Source organism: Carya illinoinensis, chromosome 7 (assembly GCF_018687715.1).
Source record: "Carya illinoinensis cultivar Pawnee chromosome 7, C.illinoinensisPawnee_v1, whole genome shotgun sequence".
Taxonomy (NCBI): domain Eukaryota; kingdom Viridiplantae; phylum Streptophyta; class Magnoliopsida; order Fagales; family Juglandaceae; genus Carya; species Carya illinoinensis.
In genome coordinates this window covers 42,846,793-42,869,438 of record NC_056758.1, presented here as the reverse complement: position 1 = coordinate 42,869,438, position 22,646 = coordinate 42,846,793, and the positions used below count along the sequence as shown (strand labels likewise).

Genomic DNA, 22,646 nt, shown 5'->3' with positions numbered 1-22,646 from the left:
TCTATTGGTTGCTCCCACCTCCCACTTTGTTAAGGAAAAAAAAGGTACTTCAATATTTTACAAGACTCGTGTTGGGAAAATGGATTAATTTATAAGAAATTCTCAAAACGTGGACATGTGATATTTTCAGTACTCTTTTATCTTTTTATGTGTTGTCATATCGTTAGAAAATAATAATTAATTAAGCTATTTTAATAATATGAAATCACTTGATAAGGTGAAAGCACCGCCTCATATATATATATATATGAAAAAATCTTCTTGTCATCTTCACACTATATTTATTTTAATTTTTTTTTCATTTTTTTTATAATAAATATGTAGTATGTGGATGATAAATAGAATAATTTAATTAGTTTAATAAGAATAAAATAAAATAAAAAATAAAAAAAATTATTTTCACTTCAAGATGATCTAATAATTAGCCATAAGGATATATCTAAATCCTCTATATTTTGAGCAATTAATTTGGATTGTAAGACAATGTTATCTAATTTTACATAATAATCAAAAGATGAATTTGGGATGTGTTGTTGAGTTATTAATCCGGATTTAATTTCACACTAAAAGTTGGATATGATACATTGATACTTGGTTATGGTGAATGGGAATCGGGATCGTGCTTGCAACTTGGGTGAACTATTTTCATTTCTTCGAATTCCCAACTGTCCACCTGACTTAAGTGGGTCCAAGCCCATTTCATATTTTTACAATAGCACTAGAGCAGTTATCTGAACTATAGGCCCAAGCACAAGCTTAGGGCTGGTGCATAGAGTCTGGGCTTGGGCCTGTAGTAGCATCCCTCCAATTACTGTTATCCCACATTGTTCGGATTCAAATGATAAGTTACCTTTATATTCAAGCACGCCACAATAACCTAGCGTCCCTTCGGGGACATCCGATAAAATTGGAACGATACAGAGAAGATTAGCATGGCCCCTGCGCAAGGATGACACGCACAAATCGAGAAATGGTCCAAATTTTTTTTTAACTCTTTTGCCCCTGAAGTATTCATTTCTTTTTACCAAAACATCCTTTTTAACTCCCTAAACTAGCCCCCTGCATGCTTCTCCGCTGGCAACACCAGACACCTGCGCCAAACCTCGCTCTGCAACTTCGTTGTTCGTGCTTGTGTTCTTCGTGCTAACGGAGAACCTGTTCACTCCTCAGGATCTTAGGCTTTCTGTGACGGTCATTTGTCTTCCAGTGTTAAAGCGAACGCAAGTACACAACTTGCTTGATGAAATGCATCTTAGAATCTTGAAAATGTGTCCTTTCTGCCGAGGCTATGAAGTTCAAATGGAATTTGATGGCATAACGATGCCTACTCCGATCGCAATTGCTACATACTCTTGCAATAATAGTCTTTCAAATTGGATTCTCTCGGCCTCACCTATTATCTTGTTTTTGCAAAGGAAACAGCGACCGTGATTTGTTCTCACTTGAGTGTTTCAAACTCAAAAGTAGAAAACTGTTTTTGTCTTTTGTGAAAGCATGACATTCATATGTGAAATTTCTTAGATTCGGTCCAAATCAGAAATCTTGAAGAAGGCATATATTAAGAAAAGAAAAATGTTATCCATATCTCTAATTTTGCATCATTTGCTTGGATGTTTCTGTGACATCCTTTTCTTTCAGCCATCAGAGGACCCAAATTCCAATCCTTTCTCCCCACCCGATAGGTTAATGTAAGCTACTACCAGAGATTATGAGATTATTAACATTTTCTTCGTCAGGCGACAGTTGACCTGGTCCTACGGGATAATTTGACTCAGCTATAAGTTCTCCGTTCAAACCTCAGGCAATTGAAAACTCAACTGGTTTGAATACTGGGATTGATCAAATGGGTTGTTGCAGCATTTGATTTTCTATCCGTGAATCATGTGATGGTTAATTTGGTCAAGTCCTATTTAATTGGCTCGTTGGAGATTTGCATCATTTATCTCTACCGTTGAAATGGATGCTTACCATAAAAAAAGAGTTAAGGGTAGCAGTTAGATGTCTCCAGTGGGCCCACCTGGAGGACAAAAAATTATCATTGTGTTATTGTCAACGTGATCAAAGATACTAAAATACCGGAAGTTTGCCATTGGCGGAAAATGAAACCGTCAAAGGCTAGGCTGTATGTCATCAACGAAGTTCGTATCAAAGATGTAGTATAAAATTATATTTGAATCTCGAGGCTCGGTTTTTCTTGTTTTGTATAAGAGAGGTAAGAATTGATACTGAGCCAACGTGTAAAACTCCTTACTTGGGTCATTATAATCTTGCAATTTTCAGCTGGCCTTGTCCTCTGCTCCCTCTCCTTTGCCTTTATTATTGAGTTTGTCCGTGGCTGTGCATGTGCATGAGTGCGTCGCTGGTGCTGCTCGGTAATGGAAGCGTGGTGTGTAGATTCTCTTATCTTCTTTATCTGCTAGTTTCAGCTAGCTTATCTCTGCTCAACAAAGGACTGTTCCGGATGAAGGTTTTCTAGCTGTTTCGAATTGAAATTCTTGTACAAGTTCAGTTAATTTATTCTCGATCAATATTTCTAACTACTGCTAATTTTATTGGTCAGTGGCTGCTCTCAGCAAGATGATAGACTACTGGAACTTAAGAAGCAAAGGGAGTGAGTCTTAGCATTGAACCTTGTACACTGAATGCATCATGGGGTTTCCATATTGCGAATCCCCCGTGTGGATTGACTGAACTGGCAACTCCTGCCACATCACTCACCTGTCGTTCTCCATCATCATTTTCACCTTTTATATATATTCTTGTCTGGTGAAGAAAGTTTCCAATTGCACTTGATGCCAGAAGATATATATGCTTTAGGCAGGTATAATACTGAAAGAACTGTTTCTGCTGAATCCTGAAAGTGCTGATGGACTTGTGAAGAATCGATTCTTAATTTTTTAGTAATCCCTGTTGCTTTGATGTGATTGAGATTTAAAATATTGTCCAATGATGCTGGAATCTGAGTCAGAATGTATTGAGTGGACCCAAGGCTGAAATTGCATAAACAACCTGACAGGTGGAGTGCCTCTAGAGATTGGTAATTTGACCAAATTGATTTCCCTGTAAACGAATGTGAGCATTTGTCAGATGCTCTCTCTGTTTTATTTTTTAATAAATTATATCCATCTGTTAATCTCCAATCCTCTATCCTGTTACGGAAGTTTTAGCCCAAACAACTTCTTTGGACCGTCAATTTTTTTTTTCTTTTTCTGCTCAAAGTATTTTATCTGAGCTGTATGTAGCGTTAGAAAAATCTGTCGACAACTCATGGATTGTTCCAGTACAAAAGAGCTATTGTTTTAGGAAGACAGCGGCATATTTTCCTGTGCTTGAAGCCTTTTCCATTGTTTTGATCAATATGATCAAATGGTTAATTGCATCTTCTTCTGATTGCTCATCAAAAGTTCATGAAATGCTGCAATTTGGCCCAAGGGCGAGAGAGACTTCAACATTCAGAAGGAAACTGGCGGATCCAAAAGAGCCTTGATCAAAGCATTCCAGACGAATGCAACAAATACGATCGTGGATAACCACTTGTTCTGTGCCCGAAAAGACACTTGTTGCATCCCATTTCAAGGCACATATGGACCGTTAAGTGTCAGCAGTCCATGCTTGTCAAGAACGTTCTTTACATCTTTTCCTGCAAATTCAGACAATTTTCATTCCTTGATCAATACGCTTGTTACTTATTTGTTCCTGAACTTCTTTTTATAGTTGATGCTGGCTCTTCCTCCAAATGGACGCGAAGCATGTAGGAAGAATAGTTGGAATACGATTAGGATGTGAATCTGGTTTTGTGATAATCTCATCACTGTTCTACTTATGCCATGGAGTAAGAAGGATTTACCTGTACAGGTGGAAGTACACAGACACTCACAAAGGAAGGGATGATTCCCCACTAAGATGGCCCCATTTTGGGTGGCTTTATTGGTGCTGTAAAGGACTAGTTTTCCATTAATGATTTTAAAACTTCCTAACAAAATGTGATGGTTGTATCAATGAAGGCCATCTGGTTGATGTGAGGCTCGAAATACATAAATTCGATATCAAGCAAGCGTGTGTTTTTTTTTGGAAATATGGAATGGTCTGTGAAAATTCACAGGTCTCAACGCAAATAGTTGTCAACCACAACCAAACGAACATTACAGTCCTTGCACTGGTTTTAGTGCATTACCATACTCAACGACGTGTCGTATAACGGTAAAATTATTAAGAAAAAAGGAAGTAACTGCCTACTGAACTTTGAAGTCACCTAACTCGATCACGGTGGGACTCGAACCCACAATCTCCCGCTCCGGAGGCGAGCGCCTTATCCATTAGGCCACGCGATCTGATGCTCTGGATTTATTAAGTAATATTTATAATAAGTATTCATTCAAAGCTTTAAATATCAGTTATTTTAAATAGACATTTTTTAAACATTTTTAACCATTTATATATTGACAAATTATAATAGTTATTAATTTTAAATAGTGTAATATTAGTTATTTATATTTAAATAGAATAATTCTATTTAAATATTTTTCTAACATATATTATCTACGTGATATAATTTAATTTTAAAAATAAATTTTAAAATTTAGATCTTACAAATCAAAATATATTATATAGATAATATGCAGTATAAAGACTTTGAAATAGTACTACTCATTTAAATATAAATTTATAAATTTATACATAAAGAACCAGCTTGCACATTGCATAGTGAAGTGATATATTTATAAGAGTAATATTATATATAATTAATTTTGCGTATTTTGTATTCATTTTATTGATATGATTAGTCACAACATTAATTATTTTTAATATATAATAAATTATATAAGTAAAATAAATAAAAAAATATATAAAAATAATTAGACATAAAATTTTTATATTTATAAATTTAAGAATATAAATGACGATAACCTCAGTGCCTTCTCGACTCTTTAGACGAGGCCAAGCTAGAAAGTAAAAGAAATTACAACATTACCGAGTCACTTCTTAAACTCCCAGTGAGTCACTTCTTGTCTCGTTTAATTATAGTAAAATTTTAGACAGCAGCCTATATTTTTTTACATTATTAAAAAAAAAAATCTAGTTACAATTACAATCGTATTTTAATATGTATATTAATTTAATATGAATGGTCAAAAAGTAGATTTTATTGAAAACAATATTAATTTAAATTTTGAATATAAAGTAATCAGTATTGGTACGCAGATTAGTACGCGGCTTTGCTTGTATGTAGCAAAACTCATTAAAAAATGTGATTTTATTCTTTTACCCTCTTTTATTTTACACTTTAAAAATATTAGTATGTTGGATGTGAGGTTACTGTGTAGCATGCCTCTTAATTATATAGGTAAAATGAAAGATAAAAATTAAATTAAATATTATTAAAATTATATTTTTTTATATTATTTTAATTTTAAAAATTAAGAAATTAAATTATTTTTTATATAATAATTTTAAAAAATATAATAATTATATAAGACCAGATTAAACATGATAACCAAATCAGGCTTTAAACTCTTCAGAATGATGCAAGCTGATCCTCCAATCAACAATCCTGTCTGTTGATATCTTATTTGATAGGCTATAAAAACACAGGATTCTGGTAAAAATTGACCTACTTCTCCTTCTTTATTAGTTGTATCCAAAAACGAAGCAGACGGACAAATTCAAAGTTAAAAAGCAACGGAATTCAAACACAGTCGATGTCGGAAGCCAATTAGCGATGAGATCCCAAAATAGCTAAGGCGACAATAATGCACACAGCATGCCCCAGCTCTCTCCTCCCATCAACACACCCTTTGTTGCTTGTATTGCACCCACATTCAGTACACATCAAATATATACTCTAATGCCTTGTTTGGTTAGCAACCAAGCGGGGCTTAAATCTATTTTATAAGATTGCGCCCCAAATCTTCGCACTGCCCATGAGCTGGACGCTTTACCAAAGCCCCTACTAATCAACTTCCACGTGTCCTTCTCATCCAACCCCCGAACGCGTAAAATATCTCCATTACTGTATGACGTACGAGTTTATTTTTTATAATTTAAAAAGAACAAAAAAAAAAAAACAACAAATGTTATACTGTATGTATTGACGACCCGTGGGCCATGGGTCTCTCTCCTCCTTAAAATCTCCCCACACCGTCACGCAGACACCCCATGTTTCTTTCGGACAGCTCAGCACTCACACACCTCTCGACGCTTCCGGCCAAAGCGTCTGCTTTCCCAGATCTCAGATTCATCCAACGGTTAATATCCATCCGCGTCACTGGATTCCAACCCACTGTTTAAATCCAACATCTTTTCGTCCCCCACAATTTTGCTCCTTTCCCTTCCCACTCTTCGAACCAATCACCCCGAGAGAGGCATAGTTGACCGAGAAAAGCAAGGTGAGCTTCTCGGCGCTGCTGCTTCTTCTTCTCCTCTTTCATAACACCATAGATCTGTCGCTCTCCTGCCCTGATCGGCCGAGCTCGTGATCTTCAGTGATCGTTCGGACCTGAAAGTGACTGGATCCGGAATTCTTTTCTATAGATCGCAGGGTCCTCTCGCGCCTGCTGACGTTTTTCAATTTCTCTTGTTGGTTTTCGCTGAGAACTCCACCTGTGTTTTATTAACAGTCAACTACTCACGAGCTTAATTCATTTTCATTAACTGCCCATTAATTACGAGCTCAATTTTAACTAACCTCCTTCTCCATGTATTCTTTTAGGGCTTAGTTTTGGGATTTAAGAAGCAGACGAAAGGGTAGCGTACACTGCTTATGGCGCCGAGCACGATCCGGAAGGCGATTGGGGCCGTCAAGGACCAGACGAGCATCGGGATCGCGAAGGTGGCGAGCAACATGGCCCCAGACCTCGAGGTGGCGATTGTGAAGGCTACGAGCCACGACGACGATCCAGCTGACGAGAAGTACATCCGCTCCATCCTCAGCCTCACTTCCTACTCCCGCGGTTACGTCCACGCCTGCGTGTCCGCCGTCTCGAAGCGTCTAGGTAAGACGCGGGACTGGATCGTGGCCCTCAAGTCGCTTTTTCTCGTCCACCGCTTGCTCAACGAAGGAGACCCGTTGTTCCAGGAGGAGATCGTATATGCCACGAGACGGGGTACCAGGCTCTTGAATATGTCCGATTTCAGAGACGAAGCGCATTCCAACTCCTGGGACCACTCCGCTTTCGTGAGAACCTACGCCATGTATTTGGACCAGCGCCTTGAATTGATGCTTTTCGACAGGAAGAGCGGTGGTAGTGGCGGTGAAGGTAGCGGCGGGAGTGGTAGTGTTGGCGGACACATGAGATTTGGAGGCGGCAGAGATGAGTTTAGGTCACCTCCGCCCTCAAGGCCATATGAATATGATTACGGAGGCCGGGGCGATAGTAGTACTCATGAGTACGGGAATTATGGGATGTCGATGAGACGGTCCCGTTCATTCGGGGATGTGAGCGAAGCAGCTGAGAAGAGGGGTTCGGTGACCGTGACGGTCACCCCACTGAGGGATATGAAGCCCGAGAGGATTTTCGGGAAGATGGGCCATTTGCAGAGGCTCTTGGACCGGTTCTTGTCGTGCCGACCCACGGGTCTGGCCAAGAATAACCGGATGATTTTGATTGCGTTGTATCCGCTGGTGAAAGAAAGCTTCCAGTTGTACGCGGATGTCTGCGCGGTTTTAGCGGTGCTCCTCGATAAATTCTTCGACATGGAGTACCCGGATTGTGTTAAGACCTTAGATGCCTATGCGAGCGCGGCCAAGCAGATTGATGAGCTTGTTGCGCTCTACAATTGGTGTAAGGACACAGGTGTGGCGAGGTCGTCCGAGTATCCGGATGTGCAGAGGATTACGAGTAAGCTGTTGGAGACGTTGGACGAGTTTGTCAGGGATAGGGCCAAGAGACCCAAGAGTCCTGAGAGAAAACAGGAGGCCGTAGTTCAAGAGGATGAGGAGCCTGTACAGAGTATGAATGAGATAAAGGCATTGCCTGCTCCGGAGGATTACACTCCCCCGCCTCCACCGGAGCCTGTGCCAGAGCCTAAGCCTCAGCAGCAAGTCACTGAAGACTTGGTGAATTTGAGGGATGATGCAGTTACTGCAGATGATCAGGGGAATAGGCTAGCCTTGGCTTTGTTTGCTGGTCCACCCGCGAATAATGCAAATGGATCGTGGGAAGCATTCCCCTCGAATGGACAGCCGGAAGTGACATCTGCTTGGCAGAATCCGGCTGCGGAATCTGGCAAAGCCGATTGGGAATTGGCACTGGTTGAGACTGCGAGCAATTTGTCGAGGCAGAAAGCAGCCTTGGGTGGCGGCCTTGATCCTTTGTTGTTGAACGGAATGTATGATCAGGGAATGGTGAGGCAGCATGTGAGTACTGCCCAGTTAAGTGGAGGGAGTGCTAGCAGTGTGGCATTGCCAGGGGCGGGGAATAATACTACTACTGTTTTGGCTCTCCCCGCACCGGATGGGACAGTTCAAACAATTAATCAAGACCCATTTTCCGCATCCTTAACTATTCCACCTCCATCATATGTGCAAATGGCTGATATGGAGAAGAAACAGCAGTTTCTCGTGCAGGAGCAGCAACTATGGCAGCAATATGCGAAGGAAGGGATGCAAGGTCAAGCTAGTTTGGCCAAGATCGGCGGGCACGGATACAATGCTGCAGGGCCAATGCACATGATGCCTTATGGCATGCCGCCGATCAATGGAATGGGAGCTCCAGCCGGGTATTACCACACTCCTTATTGATTCTGCCTTCTCTCCACACATCTATGATTGACTTTTCTTTGTTAATTTCCACGTTCATTTCTAGTGTTTTACCCTTTTTCTTTTCTTTTCTTTTTTTCAAATTGTATGATCTTATTCCTGCTATCTTTTGAATGAGAATTGTGAGGAGAAACGGGGGCTGCGTTGAGAGGACGAGTGATATTGGGGAATTTGATGCCGAGAATTTGTAAACTAATAGTGGTCTGTTTATGTTCTGTAATATTAGAATTTTCTTGACCTTTTTACGTTCATTTTTTTTTTTTTTATATCCTTGGTGTCTGGGCCAGCTTGCGCACTCTTTGACTAATTTCACGGGTTCATGAAGTTAACAACCAGGTAAACTTTTAATGGCCTTGATGAGACTTGAACTAATGACCATTGGAGAGGAGAGCAAATCTAAGATCTACCAATTGAGCTACCTCTCAGGTTAACCCTTTTACGTTCATGTGTTCCCCTTGTTTTAGATCAATACATGACATTAACTCCATTGAATTTTTTATTTTTTGGGTTACACAATTGGCTCGGTCATTTCATTATGTAGAAGGACAAGCCTCTCTTAATATGGCTGCACTAGTTCACGGTCGTCTATTTCGGCTTTGTCCCTTGTTCTCGGCGAAGGGATTCTCCCATCAAATTGTGTTGATTCTCCCATCAAATTGTGTTAAGTAAGAAATATAACTACAAAGCCCTTGTAAAGAAAGACCTGTGCTAAGTTTCTTTTTTACAGATACCAATGAACATAGTTAGGGAATCAATGAAGTGCTTGCTAAAAAACGTGTGGGCAATAATTTTATGGCATCAAATGCGCTTTCATGGCTAAATCTTGGATTACTAAAACCATCGGCGAAAATGCTAAAAAAAAGTCCAGTTACCGCTGATCGAAGTTTCCAAAGAAAAGAAAAAACAAGATTAATTGAAATTGAACTTCCCACATTATTAGTATCGTATATTTGACTGACGTGTATTTCTATTTTTTTTGGTAAGTATCTTGATTCATACCCAAACAGTCTAAACTGAACATCTTGTTCATGAGCACCCCCAAAACCTTTATGAATGAAAATCAATAACTTTTTCCCCACTTTGAGAAATTTGCCCCCTGGGGTTACAGGGAATAAAGAATCCATAATCATGATGTTGAGCTTTACTAGTGTAACTCATCTTGTGGGAGATGGCATTGGATGCCATGTGTGTTTAGTTCAACCGCATGCTTTTTATTTTATTTATTTATTATTCATATGGTAGCTCTATTCCATGTATATTTCTTGACCTTTGTTCTGCTGTCTAGTGTAAAACCACTGAGAACCCATATATTTATTTATTATGGCTGTTGTGCACCCATATATCCAGATTTTAGATGAAAAGAGTGGTTTGAGTTCTCTCTATAATCAGGACGGCATGCAGACTTTTTCTCTGCTACTGGTTGCAATCGTTTCCTCCGTCGGTGCTGTGGATCTGAGTCCTCCATGCCACCCTTTACTCTCGAGTGAAAGTCCTAGGAGTGTGTAGTCGGTATGATATAAAAGACCAATTTATGACTCGTTTTTTCAATATGGTCACTTACATTTGAAATTATCATTTTCTTTGCAAGTTGGCTTCTCTTTTAGGATCCAACTGTCCCTTATTTTGTATCCATATGTTGGTTTAATAAGGAGTTAAGTTGTACTTATGTTTCAAATCTGGGGCCAAAGTGAAATTTGTAAGAACGGTGATTTTGGACGGATGAAGTTTTAGTTACCGTTAATTTTTTATTTTTATTTTTAAAAAAAAGGTCTATGGGATGATGAGGCGTCCAGACGCCACTGAGGGAAAAGAGAGAACCCAGGATTAGTGTCGAAACTTGAAAGTGACACCTCAGTCTCTAAAGAGTAAAGCTAGGAGCCGGACGGGTGAGAAGGCAGATATACACCATTCAATAAACACGACACGTATGATTTTGTAGTGAATGAAAAATAGATTTGACAATCAAATCCTGAAACTTTCAGAACCTTCCCCTCTCCCATTGTTGTTTCTCCACCTCAGTCGCCACTCTCTCTCTCTCTCTCTCAAAAGCTTGAACTCTCTTTCTCACCCCCACAGGTTCTCTCCTCTCTATCGATCTCCCTTTTAATTTGTTTTTGAATTTTAAAATTCAACTTTTGCTCAAATATCAGCTAAGTTGTTAGAGACGTAAAAAGATTTTATAAAGAAATTTTACACACTTATGTAATATTACGTATCTTTTTTTCCCACCCTCCTCTGTCTTCCTCTCTCTCCCTCTTTGGACTTCCCCCTTCTCCCCTTCCCGGCCACCACACTGACAACAGGTGATCCACATGTAGTCGGTTTATGATTGTAGACATGATGGCCCCCTCCCGCGGGGGTCATGAATGCCATGAATGGAGTTTTTCTGCATGCACCTCTCATTGCACATGAGATGGACTGAGTGATAGGGGAGGGGCGCAGGCGGCCACCTTGTGGCCATCGGTGTCATCTGTTTCCCCGGAGATGGTCCTCGATCACCTGGCCATGGCAGAGATGATCCTCGACCACCTGGCCACGAGATGCTACATGGGTGCAGTAGTGGCGTTATCTCTTCGGTCTAGTTACGCAGGGGTGCAGTAGGGGTGATGATGGCTACCATGTGGACTATCAGTGTTTTCTATTCTCAGAGCAATGTCCATGAGTATTGTGGCGCACGGCAGGTAACATTGGTCTTCATGGTCGCCGTAGGAGATAGGGCACGGGGGGAGGGGGAGAAAAAAAATTGGGAGGAGAGATGAATAGAAAAAAAACAAAGAGGAGAAGAGGAGAAAAAAAACTATGTTAGTTTGTGAGATTATTTTTTTTTTATATTTACAGTATTTTTTATTCTAAAAAAGAGGAAAAAAAAAACTTTATTGTCGCATGGGTTTGGGTGGTGTTTACTGTTTATCAATATTCTTTTTTGACTTTTTTGGCCTTTTGGGAAAGTGGAGGGAGGGAGTCTAGCCGCACTGCTATAACTATCCATCCGAAGCTGTTAATTCGCCATGGCATCGTGTCCGCAGTTTCAACACCACTCAATTAAAGGCTATTTTTCGGTACCCCTACAGGTCGACCCACCACTTTTTTCTTTTCGCATTATTATCCTAAAAAAATAAAAACCTATCTCTCTACTATTCCTTTATTTATTTATTTTTTTTGGCGTTGAAAAAAAAATCTCCCATAAAAAGAAATCCTAAGTAAAAACCTTCGGGCCATGCCATGCAAGTACAGCCTGGAACTACCGAAGCCGCACCTGACTCCACACCGGAGTAATCACCACACATTACCTACTTTCTAATTTTAAATTAAGTTTGATTATGCTATTACATCCGAATATATAAATAAAATTTTTATATATAGTTATTTTTTATATTACTTTGTTAATATCAAGGATTATACTCGGTTAGAAGTTCATGGTTAACCCATTTCTTTTAAACCAAGAAAACTAGTTACCAAACGAGAGAGACTCTTTCCTACCTCAACTACCCTCTCTCCTCTCACGCATTAGGAGGACCTGTTATTTCAGTGCATTACAACTGATTTTTACAAGAATTGGTGAGGTTCTCAGTTGGATACACCATAGACAAGAAGGTCACACCATAATAAGTTTAGTGATGTAAAATCGTTAGTTGTGGGATCGTGAGGCGACGTGACTTTGGTGGTCCATTTCTTCATTGTTGCATAATAATAATAATGATAATAAATACTGATTTCAGTAAAATATATGGAAATAAGAGAGAGATTAGAATCCCAATAGTCAAACAAGAACCTCGAAGTATCATTGGTTCACCTAAAATAGTTGCCCAATAATTGAAGGGGTCAGTGTGGGGGTGAGCTGCCCCACCACTTCATGTCCTTTTGTTAGATTTAAATCCCTATGATTGATCAAGCGAGAGGTATGGGGTGGACGGTTATTAGCAAAATCTACAAGTCTTTTTCTCACAATAATTTCAATCCTAGTTGTGAGGGTGCTACTCCCTAGGGAGAGCCCAGGCCTATCAGGATCGGGTCGCAAGGCACAATAAGGCTCTGCGCCCATTAAGCAGGAGAGAGATTGTGTCAGGGGCTTGGAACAAGAAGCCTGAGTATCGAGCCCATGACATGCCAACCCATCTGAAGAGGCCCGAGAGCCGAGCCCACCATGGACGGGGGCCATCCAAGATCTAAATGACTGATAGAGTCTGAGTAGAAAGGGCTAGATGAATGCCTAGTCCAGAGCTCGGACAGCTAGGTATGTCCGGTAATGGACAAACTTGGCCAAAACCACACCGCATTAAATAGAATGCAGAAGAGCATATCACCATTAGAGATCTTGCCACATTCAATCCGTGTTAGAAAGGCTACACATGTGACAATGTGTTGCCTTAGGTGCCATAGGATGGCACAACCTCGGTCTGACACATGGCCGCCTGGCAGGGATGTTGGTGGTAGGTCTGATTCGAGCACAATCTGACACTCCATGATCTCCCTCAACTATCGAGCCCAAGACAGATATGAATACACCAGTCCCACTAAGGGGGAACAGTCTGAACTCTTCTTCTTCTTGACTTTCTTAATTTTTCTTCATTCACTTACAAAAGCTCTATTTGACTTTGGTATTTGAGGGACCCTGCACCTCACTGGAGCCCATTCTTCTCTTTATTGCAGGCTTTGATGTTGGGCCATCGTGGTATGCTATGGCTGCGAAATAAGGCATTAACACTAGCATTCATGGAGAAATGTGGACTCCATTCCATCACTAATTGCATATATATATATATATATATATATATATATTCTCTATGTGTGTTTGTTGGGTTTGTGGATTCTAGTTTATTACTACGACGGCTTGACTTTATGTCTACTTCGCTTGACAATCGCTCGAGTAAAAACCAGACAGAAAGTTTGCTTGATGCACACTCAACATTTTACTTGAGCGAATATCGCAAAAATATAGAAATTAGGATCATTGCCGTGTAGTCTTATAAATATGCTTATGTTGTAAAATATGTTTTTTTTTTTTTTTTTTTAACAATGAGAAATCACCCCAAAATGTATCTTGTGATTCCTCAACATAATTAAATCTTTTGCAGCTTTTGTGGATATAGATACGTTGTCGAACTACGTAAATTTGTGTCGTATGATCTATTTTTAATTATTACTCGTTTACTTTACTTTATTATTGTCATTTTTTCATAACAATATGTGTATATATATGGGTTTTATATTTATACATTTTTTTAAAATTATACCATACTTATATATTCTATAACTATAAATATCGTCTCTTTATATATTCTATAACTATAAACATCGTCTCTTTATATTATTTACAGATTCCTTCAATTGGGATGCTCCGAAGAGTCCTTAGAATAAGCCCATAAGAGGTCTTAAAATAGCAAAATTCTCTCCAACTTGCGCAAACCTCGCAGCCCAAAAGCATTTGAACCTCCTTTCCACTCCATGCGCAAACTATTGTCCCACATCAGTACTTCCTTTTTTGTCTCATACGATTGGGCTTAAAATCAGATGTAGCTCAAATAAAATAGGACCACAAACTCCATTTTATGAGTATGCAGCGTCAATGCAGTTGGGAAGTTACTTAAATTAGTATTCCTCGTTGTTATGTTTTGATGTTTTATTTTGAGATTTTCGTGCGTTTTATGTTTGTCCTACAAAATATGCTCTGGGCCTTGAAATCCACAAGGTTTCAATTAACCTTAAACATAACTGTAACACCTTGTCGTTGGTTTATCATTTTGTTCCCCCTCTAACTAGACCAAGTAGCTACTTATATAATTACGTACTGACTAATCCTTGTAATCTGCCAAACGATGTTCATTGTGCTCATTAAAGGCCACAACCACAAGAGCTAAAAAAAATCAATAAAAAAAAAAAAAGAGAAAAAATCAGTAAGCCCTTTGGCCATTATCATCTGAAATGATCAAATGTAAAACAGAAAGTTCCTTAGTATACTTCGACTTGATCAGGAAGTCAATTCTGCCAAAAAAACACTGCTATTTCAGAATTTAAACAGATACCTAATCCAACAGTGTTAACAGATTGGTGCCATTCTGGTACTAGTTCAATTTGAAATTTTCGCTCGAGAAGAGTGAGGAAGTGGAAGAAGTCGCTGAAGAAGATGGAGAAGAGCATAGATGGAACTCGATCTGCAATCTCTGGTGAAGAGTGTAGTTGGAAATTGCAGTCTTTTCCTTTTCCTCCTCAAGTTCCCGAAGTGTTATAGCAGCTAGAAATCTCTTAACAAACTCTTTACAACACTCTTTGCCTCTGCATATAATCTTTTGATTACTTTCCCCCTTATGGTCACCGATATCTCCCCCGCCCATTTCCTCAGAGCCAACCTTTTCTTTCCCTCCCGTTTCATACATCAAGCTTGAACGGTCAAACTTCAATATGTATGCTTGACTGCAGCCCTCAAAGAGCCTCTCCCCCAACGAGTCAATGATGTAATACGCATCGGCTTCTACTTTCAACACGAAGAAATGATCGTTCCAACTCACCATGTATACTCTCGGCTCGTCATCTAATTCAGCGTTGCTATTGATCTTCTTCCAAATTTCACCGAACGACATGGCTTCCTTCAACAACTCAAACTTCTCGGGGCAAAAGAACCCGACAAAAGACTTGTCGGGCACGACAGAAAGGGGCCTAAGATTAGCTTCTAAGACTGTGTCAAGATCGAAATGTTTGTCGGGGAATGATCTGATGTAGGTTTCATTGTTGCAAAGGTTTCGCCACTCAGAGGAACCTTCAATGATAAGGCTGTCGAATTGGGATGTGGTGGGCATGTCCTGGTGTGAGTGGAGCCAGTGGGCTATGACCGTAACAAGAGCCGCGCAGGCACTCTCTCCCGAAGCTTGTTCACTCCTTTGGTCGAAGGAAGCAAAGTATACTTTGGTTTTGAGCTTTGTTTGCCCATCTCTGCTCTCCAGTTCCTTCACTTCCCATTTACTTGTTACGCAACTGTCATCTTCAAAATCTAATATTTCTGAACTACTCAAAACAGCATCTGCTTTCTGCAAGTATACATGTCCGTGACGAGCATAAGATTACAATGCATACATATATATGTATGGAAAAAGACAAAATCAAAGAAGACTTCTTTTTGTGCACAATTCATAAACGAAGTTACAAAACTATATTTCAAAAATTATTTTATGAGAAAATTACGCTTTTATCTCCTCCAAACTATCGTTGATTTTGGAAAAAATAATAATAATAATAATATACCTGCGGTGCATTTGGGGTCAACGGTTCGCCTTTCCTCTGTCCAGGTCCAAAGCTCAACCGCCTTCTCTTCCACGAGAAAAACCCCCTTTTCCGGCCCCGGCTTAACTGGGTCTCTGAATTAGGGAACGATTCCGACTCGAGTTCCGAAGTCAACGCCGCGTTGCTACTGTAACTGGTGGTGATAAATTCCCTTGAGCCCTCCGAGTCAAACACGGCTGGCTCTTCCGTGTCACTGGAACTCACTCTAGGCTTCTGCTTCTTCTGAAAGCTACTTGTCAAGTCCTTCACCTTTGCGAATAACAAGTCTTCTTTGACCGACTCAGCTGAGTTTGGACCGATTCTTTGCGAGTCATGGGAATCTCTGACCTCGACAAAGCTCAGTGATACCTGCACAAAACAACGAAATTAGAGTCCGACAATAGTCTGTTTTCTGTTGGCTCGTTTGGACTGTGAATTCGTCTCTACTAATCTCGTATTTTTTTTAAATTTTTATACAAAATATCATAAATAATTTAATATTTTAAAATTTTAAAATAATAAATATTTTATTTAATTTTTATCTTTTATTTAAAATAATCTCAACTTATCTCTTCTCAATTAAAAAATAAGAGAAAAAGAGTTAAAATTAAAATTTAAAATAAAATAAAATATTATTAAAATATGTTTTTTAATAATATTTGTATTTTAAAATTTAAAAAAATTAAAATTTTTTTATTTTATTTTATAAAAAATTTTAAAAAATTAGAATAATTAAATAAAATGAGATAAGATAAATGATAAGTAAACAAAAAACGAAACGAATGTCAGATCCCGTATGAAGTTGTTCAAAAGTTATATGATAGCATGAACCATCTATTATTAAAGAGTTTTGCTATATACAAATACAGTCATACATTAATCTATGTATTAATATTGATTTATTCATACTTAAAATTTAAATTAACACTATTCTTAATAAAATTTACTTTTTAACCAATCATATCACATTGATGCACAGATTAATACATAATTATACTTGCAACCATACTTTTCCATTATTAAATATCCTTAATCCACGGGTGTGGATACCATTAAAATATGCATTTAAAGGCCTGGCTTTACATTGATGATCTGTCCAAGTAAAAAAATACACAGCTGCTTTAATTTACCTAACAAACATGAACCAAAACCAGCTCGGATACGTGTCCACCAAAATAAATAGCTTGAAAATTACCAAAGTAAGCATTTTTATTTGTAATTTTATTGGATAAATTATAAATACAACTTTAATGTAAGTTTTTTGGAGGGAGTGAAACGGCATTTACCAATAGAGTTGCCTCGATGGAGGAACGACTGTCCTGTAAAGTAATCGGAAGCTTTCTTTTGATGCGAGTCTCCATCTTCGAAGTCATTAATTCCGCCAAGTTCAATGAAACCTTCCCTAGAACCGCCATTTTAGTCCTCGATTCTGCGCCGTCTCTCTACATATCACCCCAAATATTGCAACCCTATATATATGTGAGTCCAGACGTATCTCAACTTGATTTGCAAGCAAATATCTAACAGTAATTAATAAGATCTGATGGAGGACAAATAAAAGAAAGAGATCAGAAATTAACTTACATATAAGACGTTAAAAGCGAGATTCCACGGACCAAAAGAACCGTCTTTGGAGATCGCGAAATTGCGGACACTCTCGAACTCGTCGTCCCATTCAAGCGGTTCGCATAATTTCCTTAACGATCGGTGCCCGGTATAATTCCTCTGGCACGTCGACGTCCGATAAAATGGAGCTAGTACTCCAGCCTTAGGCCCTGATCTCCATTTGATCTCAATCATCACAATCTTATCCCCACTCATAGGAGCTGCATCTTTTACCTCTTCTTTACATAAGACTTGGAGCTTCAACTGGCTTACTTTGACCTGCAACTTCTTCATCCCCCCAGTTGCCACCCACGGCGACCACTTCATCCTCTGATTTTGCTGTAAAAGTTTTCGAGGATACGTAACCGGCCACAAACACGAGCAGTCAGATATATTCCGGGAGAGATATAGACAGAGAGAGATACCTAAGCAGATACAGACAGAGAGAGATTTAAATTTGGTCAGCGAAAGATATGTATACTCGGCAAAGGTGCATGGCGGATGGAAGAAAGAGTCCTGTCCGTGGTACCGTGTGAGCCCACACATATCCTACGCGGCGTGCCCATCAGATAATATATAGGCTCGCGTGGTAATGGCGTGAATTATGTTTCTTCCTGATGTGAGGTGGCAAATGTTCGTTGGCTGAAATGGTGTGGGTTTTGTGTTACGAGCACTTACTGCCGTCAGAAGTGGATATGGGGAGATGACACGTCAACGCGGACAGCCAATACACCGGGTTTGAGATACGCGTAAATTTAGGGAGGGAGAGATTTTGGTCATTGCCTTCGAGGAAAAGAAACTTGGACATTGCCTGCTTATCGCCATGTGTCAGTCGTGACGAGTACTTTCAATACCAAGTTATAAAAGTTTAGGCTGGGTTCAGTTGGGCCCTACTCTATTGGATATTTGGATGTGAATTGTAAAATCCACCAATCAGGCCCACAGGTTCTAAAACAAAAGGTCACTTTATCTCTGGGCCCAAACAATACATATGACCTATTCTTACTCATGATTCACATTCGGCCCCAAACTCAAAAAGAAGGCGTTAAGTCTCCTTTCTTTTCTTTTCTTTTTTAGGAGGAGGTCATGACCGAGACCGACCGATCATATATAATATACATTAGACAATCTCAAAGGCTGCCTTTAAAAGCAGTAATACATGGTTTAAATGGGATCACATCACCAATATACGATAAAAGAATAAAACTTGATATTGGATCGAATCCCACCTGGCTTATGAGTTTTTTGGTACCCTTTTTTCGATTATCTGAAATTTTTCTCTCTTTGTGAATATTAATAAAATAGTTTAAAATAGTCTTAATAGCCAAACACAACCTTAATCTCACCATTAGATCCAATCCCAAGAAATCTTTGTCCTCGGGAGTCTTGAAAATTTCCAGCTCCTGTTCCATGATAAATAACTTACATATATACTCGTATACTCTGACGTTGCTGAACGAAAGTTTTGAAAATATTAACGAAGTAGCCACAAATATTATATATGCAAAAGTTCAACCACTTTACAATATTGCCTTTGTTGAAAATAGGGAAGTTTTAAAGACTACCTAATGCATATTTTATGTGCAAGTTGTTTTTGTTTTCTTTGTTGCAAAGATACCCACTTTCGAAAGTACATAAAAATAAAAAATAAAAATAATGATAATAATAAAAAAACGTGGTGCATTTCAAGACAATACAATTAGTTGAAAGAGTAATCCCATCCATGCTCACCCTCTTTCAATGCCAATCACAAGCACCTCCTACCCTGAAAGTCAAAGATATAATTTCCAGATTTCAACTGGATGACCTAAGATGGTACTACTTTTCTTAAATCCCACTCCATATTAATGTAGTTTTATCGATCGAGCTGGCCGTAGTAATTATGAGGGTTTTCGCACTACTAATTAATATGACTAATGATCAATACATTATAAAATTTAATAAACACTTCGATATTCATGATCAACGTCCAATTAATCCGTGTCTTACTTTGATTTACGTCTCGTTTAATGTTAAGATGAGATGAAATGATAAATATATCAATAGTAATGAAATGATTTGAATTCAAATCAATGTTTGGTAGAGTATTTTTAAAAAATGAGAAATAAAAAGTTGAATAAAAAAAATTATAAAGATAAAATATTGTTATAATATAATTTTTTAATATAATTCTTATTTTAAAATTTAAAAAAGTTAAATTATTTTTTATGTTTTATTTGAAAATTTAAAAAATTTGTAATGAGTAGATGAAAAAAATTAAAATTTTAGAATTAAATAGTGTTTATATTTAATATTAAAATAAAATAAAATAAGATGAATTAACAACCTTTCAAGGTACTAACGGCACCTTAATTTCGTATAAATGCTGAGCATTAATTCCTTCTTATGCCCCCATATACGCATGCAGGATTCTTGTTGCAAATCGTACTTTGGAGACTTGGAGTCGATTTGCTATATCGTATCTTGTTCTCGGATATTTTAATTCCTTGTCGTTTCTCATAAATATCACTATAATTACTGCGGGAAACAAGGCTCGTACGTGGAGTCGATTTGTGTGACTAAACTATATATTATATACAGATAAAATGATATTGATATGTATTTCGCGACTAAAGTACTATATATTATAAAAAAATATATATTATAGATACAAAGGAATCTTATGTACTAATGTAGTATATTGATAATATGTCCCGTGTCTTTTTTTTTTTGGTTCTCCCCCTTATGTCTCCTTGCCTTTCTACTTCCCTCCTCCTCCGTGTCTCTCTCTTTCCTCTCCTTGCATCAATCTTGGTGGTTGAGGACTACCTTAAAATGGACAGAATCTGCTAACGATTAAGTGGCCAAGGTGGTCGGGTACCATCAACATAGGAAATGGAGAGGTAAATGGGAGGAGTAAGGGGAAACGTATGGGAAGATAAGGAGGAGAAAGGAAAAAAAAATACGTGACATATTTAATAATGTACTACATCAATGTGTGGGATCAATTTATGAGATTTTTTAATGTCTCTAGCAATTCTCTATTATATACAGATCAAATGATATTACTATTGATTTTTCTTTCCTATTTTCAAAATCATCAAGAAAAATTATTAGGAGTGCTACCCGCACCATACGGTGCGGGGTAGCCCCCTCCCCGCACCCCGCTTCGCATGGTGCGGGGGTGGGGTTTTTCCATCCGTCCCCGCCCTGCTTCATTTTTCCTTTAAAAAATTACTACTTTTTTTTATATTTAAAAATTATTTCTAAATCTAAAAGTGATTAAAAATATATTTTTAGATCCAAATTGTAAATTTAAATTTTGTAAATATGACTATAATTTAAAAATTATGTAGTTTTTAAATTTGTTAGTACATATTTTATTTAAGTTATAGTGTAGTAGTTTTAAACTATATAATTTTTAAATTTGTAAACAACTCTAACAAATTGTAATATATATATTTATATATATACAATTTGTAAAATATAAAAATATATTTATATAAACATATATTTATGCTTTTTAATATCTATAAATATTTATGCTTATATATATATATATAAAAGCATATGTAGGGGGCGGGGCGAGGGAAATGCGGAGCAGGGTTGGGCCCTCCCCGCCCCCATTAGGGGGACTAGATGCGGGGCGAGGCTCCCCCCATGCGTGGCAGTGTTACCTGTGACGCTCATAAATTCCGTTTGGGATCGAACGGACATTTGAAGCGTCGAGACATGCAACACAAGGTTACCTGCCCTCGTTCATGATATATAAGATGCAATGTTCCTAACATGCATCTAACAATATGCAATATTCGCAGCGGATAAATTTTTTCTTTAGCAATACTATGCACCAAATTGAAAATATCCCAAATGCTTAAAACATACTTCATACATAAAAACCTATTGAACAACTAAGATCACAACATTATTCCAAAATAGTTATGATCTAAAAGTACTGGAGATGCAACTCTATCGTACAAGTAGCAATTTAACTACTATATTAACATTAACGACGCACCGTCGTTCAGTCGACTGTGTCTAGTTGGTCAGCTCCTGATCCTCCTTCAGGTCCTGTAACAAGATTTACCATTCAGGGGGAATGGTAGTTGGGACTACCACAGTGAGATTTGATTGCAAATCTCAGCAAGTTAACAAAAAACTTCCACACATGCTAATAATGCATGGATGACAGTAAAAACATAAATGCATAATCAAATTCATAAGTAATTAAAGCATAACTTAGCGTACAACATAGCATAATTGACATAACTTAAATTGAAACATGAACTGAACTTGACTTGACATGAACTTGATCTGAAATTTGACTTAGTATGAACTTACTCTAAAACTTGAATTAACATGAAAAATACATACTCCACAGTTGTTGTGGCCCCATGTATTCTACGTGTAAATACATACTCCACAGTTGTTGTGGCCCCATGTATTCTACACATTACAATGCAGTTAAATACATACTCCACAGTTATTGTGGCCCCATGTATTCTACACAAACTGAATGTACTCAAGATAAAACGTGACTGGAATACGAGAGGACTGGAGCCCTGACGTAACATAACGTGATTTGAACATAACTTGAAATACATGACCAACTTGAGATAGAAACATTTCGTAACATGGTATAACATATAATAGACAACATATTTAATATGACATACTTGTAATGTAAAGTAATACATGACAGAATATATTATGTAATAGATAAAAATTGATGACAGAATAAATTCTGTATAATAGACAATTACGTGATAACTTGGCATGACATGACATATATGATAACATACATACATACACTGTAGTTCCTTTACTTAGCACACATACACAGTAGACTGCTAGTAAGTTAAAAGCTAATTTACCTCGATCTCCGCATTTCTTATAAAACCTTAAGCGCGATCACGAGGAACTGTAATTAGTGATTCTAAAAGTTAGAACTAAATCACTAATAATTTGAAATATGGGAAAATACTAACTTAAAGAGTAAAATTTTCATTTTTACTCTCTACATATGGGAAAATAACCGTTTTACCCATAA

The 22,646-nt window shown here is 38.0% G+C and overlaps 2 protein-coding genes, 1 long non-coding RNA gene and 2 other non-coding genes across 7 annotated transcripts; 3 read left to right on the top strand and 2 right to left on the bottom strand.

Moving 5' to 3' along the window:
- Positions 1–642: 642 nt before the first annotated feature.
- Positions 643–3,028, top strand: LOC122315297. Its single transcript, XR_006243999.1, has 2 exons — positions 643–2,467; positions 2,561–3,028. It is a non-coding gene; the product is annotated as an uncharacterized LOC122315297 (long non-coding RNA).
- LOC122317675 lies at positions 883–985 on the top strand. Its single transcript, XR_006244593.1, has one exon. It is a non-coding gene; the product is annotated as a U6 spliceosomal RNA (small nuclear RNA).
- A 1,230-nt stretch (positions 3,029–4,258) lies between the features above and the next one.
- TRNAR-CCG lies at positions 4,259–4,331 on the bottom strand. The gene has a single exon. It is a non-coding gene; the product is annotated as a tRNA-Arg (tRNA).
- A 1,832-nt stretch (positions 4,332–6,163) lies between these two features.
- LOC122315889 (probable clathrin assembly protein At4g32285) lies at positions 6,164–9,009 on the top strand. Of its 2 annotated transcripts, none has more exons than XM_043132179.1 (2): positions 6,164–6,386; positions 6,710–9,009. In XM_043132179.1, exon 2 carries the CDS (start codon positions 6,761–6,763, stop codon positions 8,738–8,740), a length of 1,980 nt encoding a protein of 659 aa, XP_042988113.1. In that variant the 5' UTR covers positions 6,164–6,386; positions 6,710–6,760; the 3' UTR covers positions 8,741–9,009. The 2 variants fall into 2 exon arrangements, with proteins under 2 accessions (XP_042988113.1, XP_042988112.1); XM_043132178.1 differs by having other exon boundaries at positions 6,164–6,576.
- Positions 9,010–14,639: 5,630 nt separating this feature from the next.
- On the bottom strand, positions 14,640–18,141 carry LOC122314827. 2 transcript variants are annotated; one of them, XM_043130439.1, is made up of 4 exons: positions 17,597–18,141; positions 17,299–17,454; positions 15,995–16,381; positions 14,640–15,780 (listed from the first exon to the last, which is right to left on the bottom strand). In XM_043130439.1, exons 1-4 carry the CDS (start codon positions 17,942–17,944, stop codon positions 14,821–14,823), a joined length of 1,851 nt encoding a protein of 616 aa, XP_042986373.1. In that variant the 5' UTR covers positions 17,945–18,141; the 3' UTR covers positions 14,640–14,820. The 2 variants fall into 2 exon arrangements, with proteins under 2 accessions (XP_042986373.1, XP_042986374.1); XM_043130440.1 differs by having other exon boundaries at positions 17,299–17,481; positions 17,597–17,738.
- Positions 18,142–22,646: the final 4,505 nt, after the last annotated feature.

Bases quoted from the DNA above. Each gene is read 5' to 3' on its own strand.
- LOC122315889 (XM_043132179.1), top strand. From the start codon at position 6,761: ATGGCGCCGAGCACGATCCGGAAGGCGATTGGGGCCGTCAAGGACCAG.
- LOC122314827 (XM_043130439.1), bottom strand. From the start codon at position 17,944: ATGAAGTGGTCGCCGTGGGTGGCAACTGGGGGGATGAAGAAGTTGCAG. The intron at 17,455-17,596 runs GTAAGTTAATTT...GGTGATATGTAG, and splicing joins TCGCTTTTAACGTCTTATAT to AGAGACGGCGCAGAATCGAG. The intron at 15,781-15,994 runs GTATATTATTAT...GTATACTTGCAG, and splicing joins TGACCCCAAATGCACCGCAG to AAAGCAGATGCTGTTTTGAG.